The sequence below is a fragment of the Lathyrus oleraceus genome, chromosome 6 (genome assembly GCF_024323335.1).
Source record: "Lathyrus oleraceus cultivar Zhongwan6 chromosome 6, CAAS_Psat_ZW6_1.0, whole genome shotgun sequence".
Taxonomy (NCBI): domain Eukaryota; kingdom Viridiplantae; phylum Streptophyta; class Magnoliopsida; order Fabales; family Fabaceae; genus Lathyrus; species Lathyrus oleraceus.
Genome location: NC_066584.1, coordinates 3,763,377 through 3,781,564, shown reverse-complemented (window position 1 = coordinate 3,781,564; position 18,188 = coordinate 3,763,377). Strand labels below are relative to the sequence as shown.

Genomic DNA, 18,188 nt, shown 5'->3' with positions numbered 1-18,188 from the left:
AAGTAAAAAGTTACTGTCTGGCGTGGTTCCGGAGATGCATCTATGGATTCCGTCTCATGTGAATACGAAGATGCATCTCTGAAACAATTTATGTCAAAAAAAGATGTTCCAGTGAGGAATGCATGAGGTGTAAATGAAGTTGTTTCGGAGATGCATCTCTGGAGTAAATTTTAGAAAACATATGGGGTGAGACTCAATTAGGGCGTGTTTTAGTAAGGCTCCTGGTGCGCCAGAAATGCATTTGCGGAATCAGAGGGGAATATTTGGATTTTCATAGGGTGTTTTTCCACCTATTAGGGTGAGATTAACAATTCCCTTATGTAAACTGAACTAAATTTATAATTTATTTAACATTTTTTTGGGTACTGTATTAGGCCGATCAGATACTCAATGTAAGGGTTCAACCATGCGCAAGTCCAATCAAAATTATCCAATGTATATAGTCAACATACATGATATTCAAAATATACTTTTATGTTCCCCACTTTTCACTATACTCATCTTGAAATTTGAACTGACTTATGCGTTGGAGTGTTAACATTGCAGGTCTATCCCGCACCACCGTATCAGAGATCAATATCTCTAATTTAGAATCCTACGTCAACAACCAACACCAATTTTGGTTCCACAACGAAACAACGACGCTGTATGGGGGAATTGACTCCTAATTTTCGAAAAATTCCACAGATGGATCACCCTTGATCCAAAGACAAATATCTACCAGAACCACTGAGAAATGAAGATAGTCACCTTCTAAATCGCGCCGAAGAACACTATTGAATCCTTCGATCCTGTTCCACCTTAATCATCGATCCTCGATGATATCTACAATATGGAAACATCTGACAGAGATTCGTCACCGGAGCACCTACTCCAATCAAAAACTGATACCAAACCGTGAAGCGAAGACCGTTCGATGCTCGAATTTCTAGATCGCGAGAAGATGTCCCAAACACGGAGTTACCATTAGTTATAATAGTAGCCATTGAAGATCACACAGTAACAGGATTTGTCGTAGACGACGAAAAATCATGTAAGGTCCTTTACACCATCACACTCGAACAACTAGGACTCCACCAGCTAGATTTGAGTCCATACAAAGGTGAAAACCTATTGGATTTCAACAATTTCGTAACTCATCCCTGCAGAATGACATATCTAATACTACTAACAAGTAAAGAAGAAAAATCGCAAGAGAGGCAAAGGCCTAGAGGGAGTCGATGCCGAATGGAGAATCCATAGCTATTCAACTCGAAGATTATCCACCAGATCTATGAAGGTATGATCCATACTAACTTCTAAGGTAAATAACATATTAATCAAATGGCTTTAGGCTAATGTAGTCTCCTTCTCTATTTCTCTGCACTAAAAGCCCGATAATGACCCCGCCATAACGTACCACCTATGAAGTCCGGACTCGGACACGGACACGGACACGGATACGGGACACGATACGAACACGGACACGAGGACCCCGCTAATGTAAAAATCATAGGACACGGACACGGCTATATATATTTTATATATTAATATAATAATACAATTTATAGGCAAAATTTATAGAAAAAAATTAAAATGAGAAGCAAATTTTTTGTTTATTTACAATAAAATAATAAAAAATTCTTTCAACACTTTCAAACAAATTTCGAACATGATAATTGATATTCATATATACCTGGTGAAAACCGAAGCAATGGCGTGCAAAGAGGAAAATAATCGGAGAAGATAAAAGAATTTTGTGGAGACAAAAACAGTGAAATATAAAAAAAATAAGGAATCATAATTGTGTTGTTTTTATAGTAAAGAAGTGGAATATGAAAGCTAAAAAACCTATTTATTTTTTAAATTTTGAGTTTTTTTTTTAAATCTAGAATTTTCTGAATTGGGACGTGTCCTTTATTTGAACTAAGGTGTTATATCCGTGTCCGTAGCAATTATTTTTTTTTTTCGTTGGACACTTCAAAAACGTGTCTGATACGTGTCGTACGCGTGCCAGTGTCCGACACGCCGTGTGAATGGCGTGTCGGAGCTTCATAGCGTACCAACAGTTAAATGTTGATCCTCACACCCGACGCGTCTCATGCTTGAAGAGGTCACTTATTGAAGAAACGACAATTACCGCTGACACTTCCAAAGATTATGAGACACCCTCCTCACTTCTGAATGGGTCTCCAATGTTATATTTGGCGGGCGAATAAGCCACTCAGCCAATCACATACCATCACCAGTCATAAGTATTTGTGCAGAGTGCGACCAGACGAGTTCAAGATCAAGCAAAGTAACTACAAGAACACAAACACGACAAATAGGGTCGGCTAGACGTCTCGGCCAAAAAGAAACGGGGATAACGCTAGTGGCATACCAAAACTCATATTATTTCAAATATAAACTGATTGCTAGGCAGTCGGACCCAGACATCCTGGAGCCAGTTATTTGGGCAACGTGCATAAATATCTTTAGGCTACGAAGTCAATTGGGAAAGAAGTCGAGGAGATGCTGCATACACTGTACCTTCGTTTTCCGTGACAAGATAGGTATTTCTCGTGCCCCTTCGAAACCCCTTCATCCAACTATCTAGTTTTGTAAATTATAATTTTTGTGTGTAAAAGATATTAAAAAACAATAATTTTAAATCTTTTGGTGAAACATTTTTTCGTGTATAATTTTTATCATAAATTACAATTATTATAATATAAATATTCTTATATTAATTAAAATATAAAATAAATTATATTAATTGATTAATAACAAATAATTATCATAATATTACATTTCAACTGCAATTTTTAATAATTTATTTTTAAAAAATAAAGTAAAAACAAGGCAAATTAGTCCCTATGTTCTTTAAGTTAATTTTGAGTTCCCATTTAGTCTCTCAATAAAAAATAGTTACAGTTTGGTTCCGTAATATTAGTTCCATTAGCATTATTAATCCTTTTTGTTAGTTCAACTGAGAAAACATTAGTCTTTACCAACGTGGAGTGCCAACTGTGTAATGACTCGGCAAAAGGATAAATAAACCATTATTTAAGGGTTTCAATTGTATCAAAGGTCTTCGCCTTTTCCAGAAAATTATTAGTGATATTCACTGCGTTGGTATGTCTTCTTGCTTTCTCAATCTCTTCGTTTTTGTTGTCTGGGATTGCAGAAAGGGTTTCATCGATTTTCCTTCATTTCATTTATCTTCATTTCTAGGATTTTAATCTTCTCTAATGTCTAAGTTGTCAAGCAGTACTTCCATTGGAACAACTAGGTCGGTTATCAGTAGAAACAAGAGGAGATAGTGTTTTTGCCAAGATGAATGTGTCATTCGTACTGTGGGTGACATGAATAGTGTTAATTTTGGAAAAATGTGTTTGGGTTATAGAAATTATAGAAATCATGTGAATAAGGGTTGTAATTTCTTCAAATGGTTAGATGATGACATTGTTGACGAAAGGGATTTGAAGATTCAGAGGCAAAAGAAGAAAATTTACAAATTGAAGAATGAGATCATCCACACTAGAGGATGGTTGAAAATGTCCATTGTGGTTGGAATATTGAGTTTAGTGTTTAATATTGTATTTGTAACAATGTATTTTTAGGTTGGATTTTTGTCTGTCTATTGAGATGTATCTATCAACATTTATTAGTGAAATGTATCTGTGAACAAGGAGGTTGAAATGTATTTGTCATGAAATGTGTCTGTCAATATTGTTATGTATCATTGAAATGTATCGGTGAAATGTGTTTGTCTATTGTTATGCATCTATCAACATTTATCAGTGAAATGTATTTGTCATGATGGTATTAGTGAAATGTTACTTTTGTTTCCCATGAACATATCATAATAAATGCACTTTTAATTTGAAATAGTGAAATATAGTTATCATAATCTGGAACTGTGTAACATAACCATAACATTCCTTATCATTCCAATAATAAGCCATAACCATAACAAAAGTTGCATTTTAAGCGATAACAAAAGTTAATTTATAAGTCATAACAATAATTGCATTATAAGTCATAACAAAAGTGACATTCGCATTATAGGCCATAAGTCATAAAACTACAAAACAGGCATTGCAAGCCATATGTTCCAGTAGCAGAAAATCAACAAAAGTGGCATTATAATCCTTAATAGGCCAAAAGTGGAATAATTAGTACACATCAAAGATCAACATAACTATTAGGGTTTGCTCAAAATAGGTTTTAGGCCTTTTTGAAGTCTCATTTTCTTTTTGGGTGATTGCTGAGTTGAAACTTCAGTTGGTGTTGACTAATTTGAAATAGTAGGAAGTGACGAATGAGTTGAAGCAGGAGTTGGCTGACTTGAAGTAGCAGGAAGTGATGGATGAGTTGAAGCAATGATTGCGATTGGCTGACTTGAAGCAGAAGGCTTGATTGACTTGGAACAACATGAAATGATGGATGATTTGAAGCAACAATTAGGGTTGGATGAGTTGAAGCAACAATTAGGGTTGGATGAGTTGAAGTTGTAGGCAGTTTGCAAATGACCTTGTTGTGACCATCCTTACGGAACCAACTGCATTTGATACCAAATTTTACTCTTTAAACTATGACTCATTTTCTCACTTATCACTTTTTAAAATGAATGAAAAAAGTGAGTTGTTTTAAATTTAAAATAGATTAGTTGTTATTCAATTAGTTAGTTAATTTTTCCTAAATGTCTAATTCAATATATATTCCATCCTTCCTTTATTTTTAGTTTTATTTTTATTTTTATTTTTATTATTATTATTAGTATTATTATTATTATTATTATTATTATTATTATTATTATTATTATTATTATTAAACAGTCCATTAACATAAGACTGTTTATAGATTTTTACATGCATTAATACTTTTTCTTATAAAAACGCACAATTGGGAAACATACATTTGTTCTTTCTTTTGATAGTAAATGGTTGTTTGGATAAATATGATAAATGAAGATACATTATTTACAACTTTATTTATTACAATTACCCTTTTTTTGAAGAACAATTACTTTGTTAATAAATGTGAACATTTGTAATGACGCCCACTCAACACTTCATTTTCTCTCTATAGCTATTTTTATCACTTAACCAATTTATCATATCTATCAGATAACTCTCCTTATACTATCGGTGAACATTTTCTTATTAATATATTGACATTATGATGCATGCCGTTTACCTCTTGTATTCCTGCACCCACACAAGTAAAAAGTAGCATCGAAACAAGTTACAATAAGATCAAGAAGCTGTTTTACCCGCTTCCGGGATGCAACATGAATGTGATATTTCCATAGGCCATAGGCAGCAACAAATGGTCAATCCATTCAAAATAAGACTGCCAGTTTCATCAGTAGCTATTTTTGAACGCATAGTAGCATAAAGTTTAGAATTATAGATTCAAAGGCACCACTTGTGTTGATCTGGACAGCTTGAAGTTCGTAATTGACCTAGAAACAAACAAGGACAGTTTGAAGTTCGTAATTGACCTAGAAACAAACAAGGACAGTTTGAAGTTCATACATGACTTAGAAACAAACAAGTTACAACATGACTGAGACCTATCTATGGTACATGAAGAACAGTTGTTCTATGTAAGGCAAAAACATTCACGCGAACTGAAGGCAAACAAACATAGACTTGCACGTAATTCTTTTGGAACGATACATGGGAAAAAAAACTACATGCAGTGATCCAACACTAAGAGGGGAAAATATTTCAATTCAAAGCAACAGGATGTACCACGCACCCTCGCTTTAGGGGATCATATTACCATATATAAACCTCAACTGAATGATAATGCGGAATACATCATTTATCCTTAACAACATTATAAGCCTAAATGGCTGTAATAGGAATCATACGACAACCCAACCAAGTCCCTGATAAATGACAGATTTGAAATGGTAGGAAGCAATATAATACCAGAAGTGAGCCCAAAATAGAAGCGAGGAGGCCTTTCGAAACAATTTTGCTAAAATTAAGGCCATTGCCCTAGTTAATAAAAAAGTAATACAGTTTTGTAAACATCACAAGTCCTCGGTAACCAACTTTTTCAGTAGGTATATAATATAACCAATATGAAGGGGAATTGTTGAAAATGTAAAATATGCACTCACCCCTCGATAGAGCCAATGGAACATAATTTACCTGGCGGCGATACTTTTTAATCCAATATTTACATACCGCTGGTGTAGAGACGGTCTGCAGCAGAAACAAAAAGCAATATAAACATAACAGGTCATCAACCTCAACACCTAGAGGGCCATTAATATGATCGGACATGAAATTATGAAAACAGAAGGCACCTGAAAATTGTTCCAAACAGTAAGTTGCAATAGAACACACCAAATCACAGGAAAGGTATGTATTACCTCCCATTTGTGATTATCATAACCTTTCTCAGCCTAGCAACCATAGAAAGAAGCATATACAATAATCAGCACAAGAGAACGGCCAAGATTGAACAGTTGACCAATGAATTGCACGTAACGAAGACCTGTGCTGTTGGGCATGTCATGGCATTATGGCACAATCGTCTAAACCATGGTTATAGCTAAAATGGCAGGCTAGTTTGCGGAGGATGTGATGTTTCTATTTAAATTTTTGAAGTACAAACTTGGAAGCTGACTCAACTATAAATAGACAAGGTACTCATATGCACCAAGAACAAACAAGGAAGGAGACAGAGATGGAGAAAAAAATTATTAGAGTAACAATGTATCTTACAAAAGTTGGCATTCTTCACACTTTGGAGAATGAAACAAAAGAGTCAGTTATTGATGTAAAACTTAAATAGGAGAAATGTTTCTTGAAGAGCATGGGAAACTGATTATGTATGCTTTTCATCACTAGAAACAAGCCTACGCTGCACAAATAGAAGAATTGACCTTAAGGTCAATATGTTTTCCCATTGGGAACCCCTTTAATAAAAATAGGGTCTAAGATTTCAACCGTGGAGGTGTAAACCTCAATGAAAGATGAAGTAATAAAGGACATATGGCTGCTATCCGTTGTCATCATCAAATCTGCCAATGCAGGCCACCCGAAAGATCTAACAGATGTATGCACTGAGTTTGCAGATAATACAAGTATTCTGTTTCCAGTTGTCACTTTCCAGGACAACAAATTTCCAGATCCTACTTGATTTGAATCAATCAACTTTTATCTGTCACCTTTATTCTGTTCATGGTTGCCAAGACAGCAATTTTCCAGAGCCCACTTGATTTGGATCGATCAACTTGTATCTGTTACTTCTGTAGCAGCTTCTGGATCATTTATATTGGAAGCTTGAAATGCTCATATGAGTACTTAAGCACAACCACCCAAGCTGAGAATTGTAAGAACCAGACTCGAACAACCCTTGTGGAGAAGCACAAAAAAGTACAGCCCATATAACCGAAAGAGTATTATGATTTTGTACCCGGTTTTGTTGCCATATGTCTCTCGATCAATATATCCACAAACGAGCGAATCTGCATGTTTCAGGCACTCAACCAGTGTCAGTGATTAAGAAAAAAATTAAGAGATTGTCAGAAGCATCTATAAGACTGTTTGCAAAATAGGCACACCAATCATGAAAAAAATAGCAAAAGAAAATCAATTAGTTAAATCTGCAGCCAGCCCACCAGACCTCAAGAAGCTTGAATCCAAGCAGTAAATTGTGTTAACATCAGGAATATAAATAACATTTTCTGGAAGGCTGCATCTTGGAGAAGTGCTATGGAATTAGTAGAGCAAGTTATGACAAAGAACATAACAAAACAGTACCTTATTCCTTCGCTTAAAGTCTAGAAACTCACGAACAGTCATGCCTTTTTCTGCATCCGTTGCTTGCTCCATGACCTGAAAGAAAACCATATGTCACATAAGATGATATTCTAGATCAGTTATTATTCCCTAAAATCTCCTACCTAACAAGTCACAACACTACTTCCTTAATTTAACAAACACAAACGATAAGCAAAGAAGTGGAAGATGAAAATTACCTTTGTTGCACTTTTCTTCATTATTGCCTTGTATCCATCCTTGTCTAGTTTCCTAGCCTTATATAGGGGCATAAGTAGTGATCCAACATAGTCAACAACAGCCTGTTTAATATGATCTGCTCCTCGAGAATGACCTTTGAAGGACCCTTCCTTATTTACAGTAACCTGAGAAACAGAACTCTCATTTATTACACCATCATGTTTCCAGCTGGGTAACCTTGAATAGGCATTTGAATCCTCCTCATCCTTCAAATGATTTATTTGATCAGAAAAATAAGAATCAGCTTCAGCTGCTTGAGATTGCCATCTCTCTATGGCAAGGTGGTCTTTTACTACCCCATCACCAGCTGTGTCAATCCAAGCTTTTGTATATAGATTACTGTCCACAGCAGCACTTTCTCCCGAGCGCTCTCCGAAATTCAAATGGCTGGCAATCTCATTTGAATGACTCCTCTGTGAGAGATTGTCAACCGGTATTTTAGAACTATCAAGATTAACACAAGCGGTGGAAAAATCAACAGACCATTCCCTAACTCTGCAATTCCTAGAATCGATCTCGGAAACACAATCTTGCCTTCCGAAAAAACCACCGGGCAACTTTTTTCTACTATCAATCTCATCATTTTGTGAATACTGCTCTCGTCTAGCAAATTTATGGAATGAGGGTATCTTTGGAAGCTGTGACAGTGTACTGCACCTAGCTTCTGCAGAGGCATATGCCTGCAAAGAACAAGAACCACTGAATCTTTTGAGGAATATTGGAAGCCAAGTAGGGAAAGGAATCATTACTTAGCATATAAAGAAAATAAATCATCGTAAATTTCCAACATAAATTATTCCTAATACCCATGTCTCACATGTTAATTAAGCATCCAGCAAGTGTCTAGTAAAATAAAAATTTAGGAATATTTGTCCCCAAAAGAGTCAAGTGAATGCCACAAGTTGCAAATGGACATGACTCTTGACTTAAAGGTTGTGCTTCACGAACACGGTCCATGATTAAAAGTTAAAACAAAGGGAGATTTGACAAACCAGGAAGGAAAGGAAAGAAGATCAAAGATCTTAAAAGTCAAAAGCACAGGAGAAAACAGATTAAGGATTTCACACTTCACGCATTAACCACGGGCAAGGGAGGCAGTTACAAAAATGTCAACAACAAAATCAACTAGCAATGCACGAGAAAGATTCTTGACAAATTTCACAAGGGAATCAATTTTTTTACAACAAGCTAAATTCAGATGGAAAATGTGTAACTCAATTTGAAATTAGAATAATATTTAAAATATCAACGCCTACTAGTTCAAGTGGCATGAAATTGAAATTAGACTAAAATTTAAAATATCAATGCCAACTAGGTCAAGTGGGCATGAAGTTCAACTTCCCTTTAGCAAAGTTTCAGATTTCAGTCTTGTGAATGAAAAGATGGGGCCATCTAAATAAATCTACCCACCAGACATGACTCAAATTAATCATGGTTCAATAATAATATAATAAGTTTAGCAGTAAAATACAAGAAAGAAAAGTTCCAACATTTAAAAAATAAAATAAAATTTGTTTATAAGTTACTTAATACACAAATATTTAAATTTTTTCCGTTAAATTTGACCAAAGACCCTTACTTCAAATGGAATGCTTTAAAACTTAATATTGAATATAAATTGTAAGAGAGGAACTAGCAGCTATTGTTTGAGAGCCCAAAAAAATGCTTAATTCCTAACACAATAACTTATTAAGATTATAGTAGTTTGCACGGTTGCACCTAATAAATCATCATATTATCAAATCTAGTGCAAAACTGCAAATGCATACAAAGGCAGTGGTCATGCAATTTAGTTTGTCACTAGAATGTAATCTTCAGAACCAGATCGATTCACTATATTAAGATTCCAGGAGAAACAAACCTCAGCAGCAGCAATTGCTTTAGTACGGGCAGCTTCTGCAGCAGCTATAGCAGCCTTTTCTTCTTCAGACATAGCATAGCGTTTATTTTCCTCCTTGGTAACTATTTTATCTATTGAACCTTGGGACCTGGAAGAACTGACTTCATGCCTTGAGTCACATACTGATTGTTGTCTTCCTTGTTTGCTGTGCAATTTCCTTGCGTGTGTGGTGGAAGGTGAATTGCTTCCAGCAGATACAGGATTCAGCAAGCCTTCTTTATTCTCAACGGCATTCTGATGTATGCTGAGAGGAGGCTTCCCTGACGCTGAATCTTTTAAAGATTTTCTCTTTGATAATTCTAGAGTAGTTATTTGTCTTGACAACTTTAATCCCCCATTAGAAGCTTTTTCCTTGCGAAAGATTTCAAGCCATACATTGACCAATTGACTAGCTATAGCTCGAATATCACGGCTAGTATGTACACAAACTTTTTCCTTCACTGTTTTCCCCATTCCTGCATCCAATAAAAGATTTACATCATATTTCCACATGACTCCATACAGACACGATAATCTACATGAGCTTAAACATATCTTCCACTTGATAATTCATAGTTTCATTCGGCTGATCAAGTGATAGGAATTGATAATCATAAGAAAAGATATAGGACTGACATTAATAGTGCATCTTACAAAATGGTAGTGGATAAATCATTTTCATATCTCCCAAACCAGGTCCCATCAGTTAACCAACTACTTATTCCTCCAAATATTAGATGATATCAAGCAGAATGACAAAAATAAACTTCACATAAATCCACGCATTTGCGTGAATAGACTGATGTAAATTCATACTAAAAAAATAAACAAAATAACTACCTGATAAGCGTACAGCACCTAGATCAGTCGATACACGCACAAGAAGGCGCAAACAATGCCTCAAGAGTTGGGTGCCATCTTTGCCCATTGAGTCCTGTTTTTAGATATGAACTATGAAGCACATAATGTAAAAAATACAAAATAATTTGGGAATAAAGTGGCATGCGGTATAATAGTACCAGTATCCAGGAGTTGAGAACAGTTAGCCCCTCCTTACTTCCAGCAATGGACTTCAAGTTTCCTACAGGAAGACTTAGCAATTGTTTGGCCACATGCAAGCGCCCAGCATTGGTTTTCACATTGAGAAACATTTCCTTTAATAAAGCTTCTCGGGTTATGATTTGAGCACCCTCAAAAGAGTTCTTATATAGTATGCTAGAAAGCTCAACTGCATCAAGTCTCTTCATTATGTCCCTAACTTCATTCCTTTCAGTGTCCAACTGCCCCTGTGCAGCTTCCAATGCCTCTAACTCTGCAGTATTGTCATTTCCGGTGTTCAATATGTCAATTATTCGAACAGCCTCCCGTAGTCCACTCATCATTGCACCACCAACAGTGTCAGGGTGCTCTTTGCAGGTTGCTTCACCAGCAAAAAACAAGCAGTTATCAACTGGTCTTCCTAAGATATCGTAGTCTTCTCCTGATGCTCCAACAGCAACATAAGAGTAAGCACCAAAGCTATAGGGATCCCTACCCCAATCAGTCACAACATATCCAACTGGATCAGGAACTGAAGTCTCCCCAAAAAGTTTCCGAAGAACCTTTAATGCATGGTTGACATGATCAGAAGAGCTTAAACTTTGACCGTCTATGGCTGCCTTACCAACCACTAATGCTATAAGGACAGGAGCCCCAACAGTTTTCTTGACATTCCAGAACATAAAGCAGTGACCTCTTTTGCTTCTATCCTCAGCTGTTGCTCCAAAGTAGTCCACCGCATCATCCCAAAACACAGTAGGAAATTCTAAAACCACTTTATTGAGAACTCCAAAGCCAAGACGCTGAATGGAAGAACATTTCCACTCCGGCAAAGAGGGGGAGAACTGTATAGTTCCAGCTTTCAAACAGCCAAGTGGGACAGTAATGAGGACAGCATCTCCAAAAAATTCATTGCCATTCAATGTAGAAACTTTGACTTTATTATTCTCACCAGGTTCTTTGATACCATATGACACATTTGTGACAGTGTGGTTCATATGAATAGCGAGCCCTTCTCCAAGAGACTCAACAACATTGCTATAACCTCCTTTGATCATACAATGAGGTCCCCCAAATCCTCCATACACGTCGTCTTGATTCCAATAGGGAAGAGAAACTTCTTTAAGCAAAGCAGCACAGCCATACTCCAAATGAGCAAAGTGCCAATCCATAACCCTCCTCTCCCGAGGATCCAAAATCTCCTCATCAAAATTTTGCTTAGTTTCTTCACTACCTTCAGAAAGTCCCATGCGGCGAATCTTAAGGGCGTATTCTAAACCATCTTCAAGAGACATTTTCATTGCTTGTTCACCTTTCCGAGCAACAACCAGTACCATGTCATCAAGAAGACTGTTGTATTCAGCTTCCAATGCTTCGTCCATTTCTGCAGGAACTTTTTGACCAGTCACTGTGTCATAAAGAGGGCAGTCACTGTTTAACACTGACAATTCAAGGCCCAGCTGAGCACAAACCAACGAGGAAGGATCTGGTCTTCTCTCAGTGGCCACATCAGCCTCAACACCTGTTATAATGCTAGCACCAAGATCCACAGGGACAGAAAGAGACGAGTGATCTGTAAATACCCGGCCTCCTATCCTGTTCCTAGCCTCAAGCACAGTTACAGTAAACCCCTGGCGATTCAAGTGGCGAGCAGCAGTTAGCCCAGCAGGACCAGCTCCAATTATAATCACTCTCTTTCTAGCCTCTAAATCAGACTGCAGAGTATCACCTATCTGATCCCCTAATGCATGTTTAACAAATTTAGATTCACTGTTGTGTTTTGTAGCAACAAGAGAAGTCAATCTGCAATCGGGAAATTTAAAAGAAGGAACAGCACTGTTATCATTGAAATGTATAATTCCACCGACTCCATCCTGAATCCCAACATTTTCCTGTTCATCATAATTTTTTCTTTCATGTTGTGCCATGTTTGATGAATCTGTCATCACTTCGTCAACATGCATCATGCCCTCTGTAGCTTTAGTTGTCAGGTCTTCAAAATCCTTTATTAGATCATTGTTAATATCCATAGAAGCATATGACATTTTAGTCTGACCAACATTAAAAGGAACTCCATCTTCAGAGCCGGCCAATGAAGCCGTAGAACTTTCCTCGAATCCTTTTTCTTTTACAAGTTTGTAACAATGTCTTGCACAGCTCTCAACATTCTCCTTTTGAGAGGCAACTCCAACATTTATATAACCCTGCCAAAACAATCTAATCATTTTAATTTTCCAATTGTATTAGCAAATAAACACTAGTATGTTTTTTTCTGAAAAGATATGCATTCCAAATTAATAAACCCAATAAATAGCAAAGGGAATGAATATTAGTGGCTAAACAATATGGTGAACAAACTTACATATTGATCAAGAAATGCATAGACCTCCCTAATAAGATAAGAACGGGGACTTTCATTCTCAGAACAGGTATCACTAACTCCACATTCAGCAAGAGGTAAAATACGTGTGACATCACTGCTCCATAGGCTTAAGATCTTATTCCTGCAACGCAATGAATTTGGCGTGTTAAAGCTTATTACAAGCTTCCCAGTTTGAAAGAGGAGTAACAAAGTCATAGTTTTTGGCTAAAGTCAGTTTTAGAAAAATTCCAAACAGAAAATTACATATAATATACAACCCAACAGAAAATTCCAAATATACAAAAAGAAAATAAAGATAAATTCACTCTTAAATTATAGGAAGTATGCAATTATGCTTTTTGAAAGAGTGGGGCACCTTCAAAAAACAATATAACACCAAATATAAATAAAATCCAGGAAAATAGAATGGCAAAAGAGGAAGGAAAAAATGAACCTACAGACAGGCATCTAACAAAAGGTATGTGCTTACAATTCCCTTTATTTTTATTTTTGAATGACCACTAACAAGTTGTTCATTTGTCTACACTTAAGGGGTTAACTCAACGGTAAGAGCCTAGCCTTGTAACCTCAAGATACAGACTTAAAATCCCCTCAGGAACAGAAATTGGCCATTAGTGCCACATTAATTATTAAAAATCTTCCCCTTCCCCAATTTTTTTAAACAAAATGGCTGTTCATTTGCCCAATTATATAAGTACATCCGTAACTTGAACATAATTCACAATTTTAATTTCCATGATTAATCAGCTAAAGCAAGTATACATTCAATAATCAGTCGCATGATCTCAAATAGTTCTCTGTATTTGAAGCACACGAAACAAAAAAAAATGCTGTAACTTTTCTATCATTTGGGAAAGAAAACAATTGCAAGCAAATACAAAGACTTGTTTGAAAGCTTAACTACCTGCAATCTAAATATTCCTTTAGACCACCTTTACGCTTCAAGATCTCCTTAAATTTGATTTTCTCAATTGGACCGACTGCACGAGCTTTCAGTCCAGCAGATACTGCTGCTACTGCAACACTTTCAGAGTCCTCAACAGCATTCAAAGAGGAATCCTGCTTCACTCTTGCTCTAAGAGTACGTTCACCGTCTGCAGCATCTTGGTTTCCAATTAGGGCTTTATCATTTATTAAAATCTCCCAATCGGCATCTCCCTCATAAGTCATGTCGCCGTGCTTATTCATTTTGGTCTTTCGTGCTGCCCGAGGAATGCCCGATATCTTACCACCATTGTCAGCAAAATCAGACACAGAGGCATGATATTCTGTAGTGTTTCCATTTTCATCTGGAATTGAAGATTGTATAGAGGACCCATCGGATTGATTTGGATTTAACGTATAGCTGCACTTCATAATGGGTGCATTAGAGTATTTTGGAATATTACACATTTCCAAAGGTTTGTCCGGGTGATTTGACTGGACAATCAACTCAGATTCATTGGCATCGTTAGGCAAAATAGAGGATAAATTACCACTGGCAATTGCTTCATGTTTTTCAGGTGAGCAGCCTACAACAACATCTTGCACTTCAGCATTTGTTTCTAAAGGACTATAATCATAGCAATCTCTACCAGAAACAGACTCAGTTTCCAATTTTTTACCTCCATTGATTGAGGATTCCTGGAAAGTTTTTCCAGAAACAATGGGATTATTTTCATTTAATTTAATCAAGTGCTTAGTGTGACAAGTTAACAAAACTTCTTTCTCTGCTGAAGAAGAAATGCCTCCTTCTGAAGCACCATTACACACCTGTTCTTCTGCTATTTCATCAATTGATCTATTATTCTCAAGCTCTCCAGTCTCAGAAAGTCCACATACCCCTTCCCCCACTTTAGAGAGAGAGCCAATATCAATTATTTCAACATCTTGTAACATGGAAGAACACTGATTCAAACTATTATCGATAATTTTTTCTTGCAATGTAACCATTTCGTCAGAAGCACCACAAACATTTTCAACTTGTACACTTGTCAATTGCTGTCCATCGCCATCGCAGGCAATGATTGAGTTAGAGTGATCAACCGACGGTTCATCAGGAATGTTTGAATCACAAATACCTTTCGCCTTTTCCTCTTGCAAACAGTCACCGCCACCCTTTTGATTCTCCATCACAGATACTGAACAAAACGTATCAGACTCATGATTTCTCTCAACCGATTTCAAGGCAGAAGCAGATCCAGATCTAATTTCAACCACAGAATCTACATTTTCTGTTAAACTTCTGGAACCATGTTTCAACCCACTATCCACATTCCGATTCCGTTTTTTCTGCTTCGAACCCATCGCGGCACGGGATTTCCTAACAGAACACGATTGCGCCTTGTGGAAAATCGTAGACAAGGATTCTTCCATATGCTGATCAGAATCATGATGCAGCTGCATGTCATCATCACATTTCCCAGATCCGCCATTACCCTCGACGGAAACATTCAAAGCAGGCATGGCCTCAAATCCCTGATCTCTCTTTGGACCCTTCAACCTTTTCCTAAAGGTAGCCAACGTATCATTATCATCCATAACCCTAGAATTCTCTTTTTCCTTAACAGAGTCTCCACCACAAGAACCCTCTGATGCAAAGCTAACCTTCTTCTTATTCCTCTTTAACTTTAAAAACGATCCAATTGGTTTATCGTTATCTGAATCAAAATCAATTTCAATCGGTTTGGATCTCTTCTTCTTTTTCGTCCCTGACCTCAAATCTTCGTTTTCCATTTATAATGAACCCTAGGTTTTAACTGAATTATGGAAATTGTTGAATAATTGTTCCTCTTATGCGGTGGATTTCAACTTGTTCGTCATCAGAATCAGAAAATTAAACCTCGCGTTTGAATGCAAAATCAGAATCCTAATTGAAGAAAATAAATAAAAATTATTAATAATAAGTGTTAATTGTAGGATAGTGAGGAACATAGTTTATTTACACACACTGTATCAAACAAAACATAAGTATATTGAAAAATAAATAATATATAGATATAGAGAGAGAGTGATGGAGAGAGATAGAGAGAGAGTTACCTGGAGCTTTCTGCTGATTCGTAAATTGTTTTACAGGAGAGAGAGAGAGAGAGAGAGAGAGAGAGAGAGAGAGAGAGAGAGAGAGAGAGGGCGGAGGGGTGCGCAATGTAACGAGTAACGGCTTCTGACGTCGAGGGGGAGATGCTCGCACGGTAACCTGAAGCGTGATGACAAGTCAAGAGAGAGTAGAGTAATTAAATTTTGTTTGAGGTAATTTAGAGTAGAGTACATATATATATACTAGTATTTGTCTCAAAAATAAGTACTAGTACAATACGTGACTTGTGGTATTTAAATGAATGAAATTAATCGAAACGCGTCGTTTTTTATCCACGTGGATACTCTAAGATTAATTTTGATGATCGGATTCGTAGTATCAAATTAGGGTAAATATTGATAAAAAAGTTAGGGTAAATAATATTGTGAATACTCGGATCCCTTTAAAATTTAATTGGATATCAATATCATTAATCAATCTAACATTATAATTCAATGTCACGTCATTTTTTATTTTATTTTATTTTAATAAAGTTACCAATAATATACGATTTTGTTTTAACCATGAATACTAATAATAAAGTTATGGTTGAATATGTTCTGGAACCATAAATGCAATTCAAAAGTCAGACATGCATTGAACAGTTGAACAATGAAACAATTGCATCAATAAAATAACGTCACTATAAATAAATAAAAAATGATAAAAAAGAGGAATATAAATAAATAAAAAATATAAAAAGAGGAATATTAATTATCAATGCAATATTCTACGAAAAGTAAAATTATTGTGAATTACGAATTTTTTAAAATAAAATATTTTAAATCATACATCTAACTATAATGAATAGTACAATAATCATAATAAATAGTACAATAATAAGGACATTGGAAAAAGCAATAAATAAATAAATAAATTGAGATTGTAAGATGTTATGCGAAAGAATCAAAATTGATTGGAGAATAGAGGTTACCTGAACTTCCGGTGTGGTGAGATTTAATTTCAACATTCAAATCAGTATAAGAGTAAAATGAGCGAATGAAGTTTGAATTTTAATCTGAAAAGGGGTGTAAATTCTCTTTATATAGTAGAGCGGATATAACAATGTGTTGATCTTTAATTGTAGGATGCAAGGAGTTGTTGGATGGATCCTGGATTAAGATCTTTTGCGCTCCAACCCATGATAACACTCTTACTTCGCGAGTGACCTTGTGGATTGTTGCCTACTCTGTGTCGGGGTTATATGGTTTCCTGACTGGCCTGGAATAGTTGCCCCTGAAGCCCTTGTCTCTACTTTGTAGTGCAATGACTTTGTTGCATTTGTCCTTTTTCTGCCGTCTATAACCCGACTTTAATGGAAGATCAATAAGTGACGTTGACGTCACTGGGAACTCGCGTCTTAAATGCGCCTCATGCCTCATATGTCTTTTCATAGGTTTTATCATAATGACCTTTGGAAACTGAAGTACTTAGAGTACTTTCTTGGGGCGATATGGGTCGTTGATAGTGCTTATGATCCTTCTTTTGGTATGTCATTATGTGATCGCTAAGGAGTCAGTTATACAATTTTTTAGGCATCACTTTTATAGCTTCACCATTTGTATTTACTCCAACATATTAGTTTCTCAAAAGATGGAAGTAGTGCCCACAATGAGTAAAAAATCGAAAGAAGATACTTATGTCTCTTGGGTGGATCTTGCCATTTCAGCAACTGCCTCTATATTTGCTTGCAAAAGTAGTCTCGAGATAACTTTCCTTGATGTGGATCCTTCTTCAGACTGGGGTGTATTGATGTAACACCCTTCTAAAATACCCCAAATATTTAATTTAAAACAACAAACATATATCAATCAGAGTAACTAT

At 36.1% G+C, this 18,188-nt stretch overlaps 1 protein-coding gene across 2 annotated transcripts; it reads right to left on the bottom strand.

Annotated features, from left to right (window-relative positions):
* Nucleotides 1-6,673: 6,673 nt before the first annotated feature.
* LOC127097200 (lysine-specific histone demethylase 1 homolog 3) lies at nt 6,674-16,557 on the bottom strand. 2 transcript variants are annotated; one of them, XM_051035707.1, is made up of 10 exons: nt 16,328-16,557; nt 14,914-16,157; nt 14,214-14,820; nt 13,289-13,430; nt 10,908-13,130; nt 10,729-10,822; nt 9,871-10,364; nt 7,970-8,689; nt 7,752-7,826; nt 6,674-7,456 (listed from the first exon to the last, which is right to left on the bottom strand). In XM_051035707.1, exons 2-10 carry the CDS (start codon nt 16,022-16,024, stop codon nt 7,391-7,393), a joined length of 5,532 nt encoding a protein of 1,843 aa, XP_050891664.1. In that variant the 5' UTR covers nt 16,025-16,157; nt 16,328-16,557; the 3' UTR covers nt 6,674-7,390. The 2 variants fall into 2 exon arrangements, with proteins under 2 accessions (XP_050891664.1, XP_050891663.1); XM_051035706.1 differs by having other exon boundaries at nt 14,214-16,157.
* Nucleotides 16,558-18,188: the final 1,631 nt, after the last annotated feature.

Coding starts and splice junctions, on each gene's coding strand:
- LOC127097200 (XM_051035706.1), bottom strand. CDS start 16,024: ATGGAAAACGAAGATTTGAGGTCAGGGACGAAAAAGAAGAAGAGATCC. Junction 10,365..10,728: donor AGGTGCTGTACGCTTATCAG/GTAGTTATTTTG, acceptor TATTGGATGCAG/GAATGGGGAAAACAGTGAAG. Junction 8,690..9,870: donor AAGCAATTGCTGCTGCTGAG/GTTTGTTTCTCC, acceptor TGTTCTTTGCAG/GCATATGCCTCTGCAGAAGC.